At 51.6% G+C, this 6,186-nt stretch overlaps 1 protein-coding gene across 1 annotated transcript; it reads left to right on the forward strand.

The window, feature by feature from the left end:
* Positions 1-2,826: 2,826 nt before the first annotated feature.
* Positions 2,827-4,626, forward strand: LOC132340608 (serine/threonine-protein kinase PAK 3-like). The gene is made up of 3 exons (XM_059871694.1): positions 2,827-3,018; positions 3,928-4,065; positions 4,515-4,626. The coding sequence occupies exons 1-3, from the start codon at positions 2,875-2,877 to the stop codon at positions 4,602-4,604; spliced, it is 372 nt and encodes a 123-aa protein (XP_059727677.1). The 5' UTR covers positions 2,827-2,874; the 3' UTR covers positions 4,605-4,626.
* The last annotated feature ends 1,560 nt before the right edge of the window (positions 4,627-6,186 follow it).

Consider the following 6,186-nt stretch of genomic DNA (forward strand, 5'->3'; position numbering starts at 1 on the left):
CCAGCAGAGCTTTCCTGCCCAGCCTGCTCCTCTGAAGGCAGAGCAGTGTCAGCCTGCAGAGCACAGCTGGGACAGACCTGGTCCTTCTGAAGTGCCAAAGGAATGCAAGGAGGGCAGCGGTGTCTGTCAGAGCAGGACACGCTGGCTTGGTCTGCATATCTAAAAGTGTGAATGCATCAGCTGCTGGAGACTGAGGCCCAATTTATCTTCACCCCAGCCTCTGACAGGAACACTATTTAGCAGTTTTTCCATCCTGCCTTTCATCTTCAAAGGGAACCCAAGGAACTATTAGGAGGCATCCCACTTGGGCTCAATTTGGGGTTTTAGTCCTACTTCAGCTGTTCACAGAGGGCGAGGGAGAGAAATGAGAAGATGGATGTCCAGAGCAAAGCTCTCTCCCAAACCCTGCAGTGGTGTTTGGGTCTGGTGTCAGTGACAGCCTGTGACAGGGATCACCTGAGCAATGGATGTGTGTGTTTGCTTTGTTGTGCAATCCCAAACAGAGCAGTTGCATCTGAAATCATGGCCAAATCCCATAGAACTGCTAAAGGGTTCCTGGCTGTTTTGCTCTGTTTTCACAGAACCAGAATTACCTCTGCTTTCAAATGGGTTTGAATAATAATAGGAGAGTTGAGGCCATTTGAGCAGACTCTGGGTGCAGAGGATGTTGTTAGAGCTTTGAGGCTGACAGCTCAGGGACCATTTCTGCAGAGCTTGCAAGGCCAAATGTCTCTGGCCATGTGTCCTGTGAGCAGCCCCCAGCTGGCAGAGCAAGGGGCTGTGGGAATGGCACTTGCTGAGCTCTGGTGTCCCATCCCAAGGCAGTTTGGCACAGCCTGGCTCCGTCGCTCCAAACAGACTTGCTCCGTGTTTGCTGTGGCCTCCTGCCGCAGACTCCTGCAGTTCAAGGGCTGCCATGTCCCTTCAGGTGGCCATAAAGAAAATGAGTCTCCGAGGGCAGAACAGGGAACGAGCTGTGAATGAGATCCTGCTCCTGAAGGACAAGAAGAACCCCAACATTGTCAACTCTTTGGACAGGTGAGTGTTTCAGCTCTCATCCCGTGCCCAGGCCCTGCGTTAACCTTTCCTGGCATCCCTAGTCTGTAGCCTGTTTTGAAAATGCCTGACCCAGCCACATCTTCCCCAAACAACAGCCTGGCAGTTCACTCCCTGCGTGTGCTTTTGTTGCTTTGCTTTGGTTTTTTCTTCAAGTTGACCCCGTTTGCTGTGTCTCCCAACAAGTGCTGATGAACCACAGCAGAAATTATTTCCCTTGGCTTCTTCTTCCCAGCCCTTTTCCATTGCTACAGTTGCCAGGCAGACCAGGTTCTTGTTTCCAGCAATGCCTCATTTGCCCATTTTTCACTGGCCTTGCCTGTTTCTGAAGGGACTTTCTGAAAGGTTTTCTGACTGCTTTTGTCCCAAGTGCTGCACGGCCTCCTCCCCTGGATAGCCCTGGGAGTTGTGTTGCCTTGCTCTGGAGGGAATGGTGGAACTGAGGAGTTCAGAAGCTGAACCAGCTGGGGGCAAGTGTTGTGGTTCCACATTGATCTGGGCTGTTGCTAACCTGCAATTTTCACCTGCTTGCCATCTAAGGCCTCTCCTTTCTCACAGGTGTCTCCTTCTCCTTTAGACTGTGCAGATTCCAAGGGCTGTGCAGCCGGGCAGGAATGTCTCTCCATCTGATTCTGTCCTCACTGACAAGTGACCTGGAAACAAAACTCCATCCGGGCTTTTCCATGGGGGAATTGAGCACTGCCCATTCATCTCCATGCCATTGTTTTCCTCTTCCAGCTTCCTTGTTGATGGAGAGCTGTGGCTGGTGATGGAATACCTGGATGGAGGAACTTTGCAGGACGTTGTCAGACAGACACGCATGGCTGAAGGAGAGATGGCAGCTGTCAGTCGGGAGGTGAGGGATCCTGCTTGTCACTCCCATGGCTGGGACACGATGGTCCTTCCAAACAGGCATGAGAACAGGAGTGGCTCCGTGCTCAGGGCTTTGTTTCTGTGCTGTTTTCATGAGCTGGAGAAGAAAGAGCCTCTGCAGTGAACGGCCTGCCAGCATCACTGCACTTCTACTCTGTTCTTGCTCTCTCTCCTGCTGTTGTGGTACTCTCTGTCCTTTTTTGATTTGATTTGCTGTTCTCAGCTTTGCCTTGAACCGTTTGCCTGGAGCTTGTGTGCACTGCACTCCTGGCCTGTCCCAGCAAAGCTGCTGCTGGCAGAATTCTGAACTGTCCTTTCTGGTGTGATATATTCCTGCCATTGGTTTTTACCCTGGTGTTTCTTGTTCTCTCTCAGTGTCTGCAGGGCCTGGATTTCCTCCATTCCAACCGGGTGATGCACAGGGATCTGAAGAGCTCCAACATCCTCCTGGGAATGGACGGCTCTGTCAGGCTGGGTGGGTGTTCCTGGCCAGGCACGGCGCTCCCGGGCTGCAGCTGTGGGGCTGCTTCCCAGTGAGGCCAGAGCCCCACAAGGGCTGCTGGGGGCACTGCCCGGGCCCTGCTGCCAGCTGAGAGCGGCTGCCCCTGCAGAGAGCTCAGGAGAGGAGCAGGGTGCCAGCAGTGCCTTTGCTCTGGCTATGGCCCTTCCAGAGGGGCAGCAGGGGGAATCTAAAGCTCCAAGGGAATCCGTAAAAGCCACTGCATGAAAGCTGAGGGTTTCTGTAAGGGTCCAGTTCCATCTTTCCTTGGCTACAGCCCTGAGGACTTTTCCAGCTAGCTTCACTACTGCATTCTCAGATGGAGAGTGGGGAATCTTTGTGCTTGGTTTCCTCATTCCAGCTGCCTTTGACAGGGTTTGTTTCTGTCCTCAGCTGATTTTGGTCTCTGTGCTCAGCTCAGCCCTGAGCAGGACCGGCGCAGCTCCATGGTGGGCACTGCTCACTGGATGGCCCCAGAAGTTGTGACCAGATCTCCTTATGGCCCCAAGGTGGACATCTGGGCCTTTGGCATTGTGACCATCGAGATGGTGGAAGGAGAACCTCCTTACTTCAGGGAAACGGGGGCCATGGTAAGAGGCAAATTCTCCAGTGGTTGCAGAGGCCTGTGAGCACAGGGGGACCCTGCCCTGGGAGCAGCAGCTGGAGGTTTCTGCACATGGGAAGGGAATTCCCAGAGGACTCCAGCCTCAACACAGACGAATATTCTGCAGTCTCCAGCAACAATTTGCTTTGGGATTTACGTTGTTGCAGCTCTTCTGGCTGTGAGGATGACATGGAAATGTGAAGCAAGTGCATCAGCTCTAATGTTACCCTGCAAGAAAAGCCCAAACCAACCCCACATCCCATCCCCAAACCCAACAAGATTTCTGCAGGAGCTTCTAGAAGACATTTTGCAAGATGATCTCCCCCCTGATTCCTCTCACTGTGAAAGTTGTTGAAAACCTGAGGATGATTGTTTAACATCTCCGTAGTCTAACATATTTCTTTCCTAGTCCAAGCTACTTTCTCTGTGTCACCAAAGCTGAGCTTTCAGCATCACAAACCTCCTGTTTTTGGCCTGGCAGTTTCTGGGATGGGGCATCAGGAATGCATTCACTTGAGTGTCAGTGGCACTGCAGAGATGCACTTGATGTAAGAATCCTGTGAAATAACCCAGGCAGACCGCACTGACTCTGGAAAATGGCCTGTACAGCTGGTGTCCACATTTGGAGAAGCAAAATATTCTGTTTCTGATGGAGGTTCCTACTAACAGAGTCAGCCAATGAAACTGGCTCTCAGAGCGAGATCATTTGGATGTTGCAGTGGCTGTGGCAGCCCCAGGGTTTGGGTCTTTTGGTTGGCACAGAAAAATGAGCTGTGAGCAGCATCTCTGGCAGGGAGGAAAGTGCCCCTGGAGCTGGGCTGAGGACCCGGGGTGGATGTGAGCCCGTGTGGGTGTGAAGGAAGCTGGCAGAGCGCTGAGTTTGCTTTCCCTGCAGGCTCGCGCTCTGATCCGGCAGAACGGGACCCCGCAGCTGCAGGAGCCCCGGCGCCTGTCGGCTCTGCTGCGGGACTTCCTCGAGTGCAGCCTGGAGCCGGACGAGGAGCGGCGCTGGGCTGCCCAGGAGCTGCTGCAGGTGAATGCCAAGGGCTGCAGGGCAAGCAGCAGCGCGAGGGAGGGGTTTTCTTGTGGGGCCCCCTCCGACAGTCTCCAGCCTCGCTGCTTTCCACACGCAGAGCGAGCAGAATCCTCGCCTGCTTTGGCCTGGCAGGCTCCTTTCGAGGCCAGCTGGGCCTGGTGCCCCACAGCGAGCAGGGACATCTTCAACAGGTCAGGGGGCTCCGAGCCCTGCCCGACCTGAGCTTGGAGGTTTCCAGGGAGGAGGCACCTCCCTCATCTCTGGGCACCTTCTGTCAGTGTTCCCCCACTCTCCTGGTTAAAAAATTGTCCCTTAGATCTAATCTGAGCCTGCTTCCCTCTCTTGAGTTTCAAATCATTTCCCTTTGTCCTGCTGCAACAGAGCCTGTGAGGAACTTGACTCTGGGAAGTAACAGTTCATTTCTTTCTTTTTTATCCTTTGGACAGCACCCATTTTTGTCATCAGCCAAGCCTCTCTCCAGCCTGACCCCTCTGATCACTGCAGCGAAGCAACTGAGGGAGCAGCGGAGGAGATGAAGCACTTGAGGGAGCTTCTTGTTATAACATTTAGGACAATTAGTTAGTTATTGTAGTTAGCACTGCTAGTTAGTTATGGTAGTTAGCTCTGGTAGTTAGTTATGACAGTTAGCACTGATAGTTGGTTACGGTAGTTAGCACTGATATTTAGTTATGGTAGTTAGGACAGCCTGTTTGTTATGACAACTTTTGGAATAAAAACTCTCTCAAACCTCGACTCCCTTGACATGTCCCTTCCTTCTCCCGCTGTGCCTCAGCTGCCCGGAGCCATGTGAGGGGAGAGCGGGCCCAGCCTGGCCCAGAGCTGAGCCCCAGCAGAGCCCTGGCAGAGCCCAGAGCAGCCTCGGCACCTGCAGAGTCAGCCTGGAAGGAGGCGCTTGGAGCCTTCGGGGCTGCACCCGGCTCTGGGTTACAAACTGTGTGTGCTGGAAAATGCCAGCGGCTCTGCAGGAGGGCAGAAGGGGCCCGGGGAAGGCCCAAGTGCTCCGTGCAAGGGAAAAACCTGCCCTGGCTTTGGTGTAAATAACTAGGCAGTGTTGGCTTTTGCTGTTATGTATGGACTTGTGCAAATTATTCTTAATCACAGCGAGTTTGATATGGTACAGTTTGTAATCACCTTTCACTGCTTTTGCTATAGTATAATTTGTCAGGTTCTTGTGGCCAATGCCCTGGCCCCTGTGCAGCTCGTATCCTCAGAACATCATTTATGGATGATATTTTAGTTTGTGGAGAGTGTGAAAAACACACATTATAGTTTTGGCTTTTGCAAACTATTAAAGTGGATGCCATGTGTTGTGCATTGTAATGTTAACTTTTGCAGAAGTAGCTGTAGTTGTGAAATAATAGCTAATGCTTTTTTTTTTTGTAACTAACTGACAATAGAGAGAATGACTCAGAGATATTTGTGAAATAGGTAATGTTGGTTTAAAGGACTTGTGGAAATAGCTAAAACCATCTGCCTGGTCAGATAACATTTAAGGAAGGGATGTGATGAGGGCCCCTGCCACTGACCCTTCCACTGTCAGTAACTGTCACCTGCTGCAACCACAGAACAGGGGGCCCTTGTGAGGGGGTGACACACAACCCTCAAAACAACAACCCACGATTCCTGCACATACTCTAAAAAGGCAGGTTGGGGATCAAACCAACCTAAAGAATTCCTGGAACATGTAAACGAGTTCAAAGAAATGTTTCAATGTGTATAATTTGAACAATACAGTGGAAAAATTAGACAAGAAGAGTTGCTGTGGTTAACCATTGTGCCTCTGGCCATCGCCTTGCACCCAGTGTTGTTACTGATTTGTCTCTAATTATCCCTTATTAAACTTTTAAAAATTCCAAAGAGTGAGGCTCCTCTCTCAGAAAACCCCAGTTGCTCACCCCTTGTTGTTCTCCCAAGCCAGGATTTGTCAATCCTAAACTTTGTCTGTGTGGAAGAGAAGGAGGCTGTGAAGAGAAGGAAGATGCACTGGTGTGGAGGCCCAGGGGCTTAACTCTCACTTATCTGCTTCCTTGCTGCACCTGTTGTTGTGCACATGTGCAATGAGTTATGCAGATTGGTTTACCAAAGGCTGTTTTCTTA

This window comes from Haemorhous mexicanus, chromosome 32, assembly GCF_027477595.1.
Source record: "Haemorhous mexicanus isolate bHaeMex1 chromosome 32, bHaeMex1.pri, whole genome shotgun sequence".
Lineage (NCBI taxonomy): Eukaryota > Metazoa > Chordata > Aves > Passeriformes > Fringillidae > Haemorhous > Haemorhous mexicanus.

What these genes read in the sequence shown, in the direction of transcription:
- LOC132340608 (XM_059871694.1), top strand. Translation starts at nt 2,875, where the DNA reads ATGGTGGGCACTGCTCACTGGATGGCCCCAGAAGTTGTGACCAGATCT. An exon ending in TCAGGGAAACGGGGGCCATG is followed by an intron (nt 3,019 to 3,927) that starts GTAAGAGGCAAA and finishes CTTTCCCTGCAG; the next exon opens with GCTCGCGCTCTGATCCGGCA. An exon ending in CTGCCCAGGAGCTGCTGCAG is followed by an intron (nt 4,066 to 4,514) that starts GTGAATGCCAAG and finishes TCCTTTGGACAG; the next exon opens with CACCCATTTTTGTCATCAGC.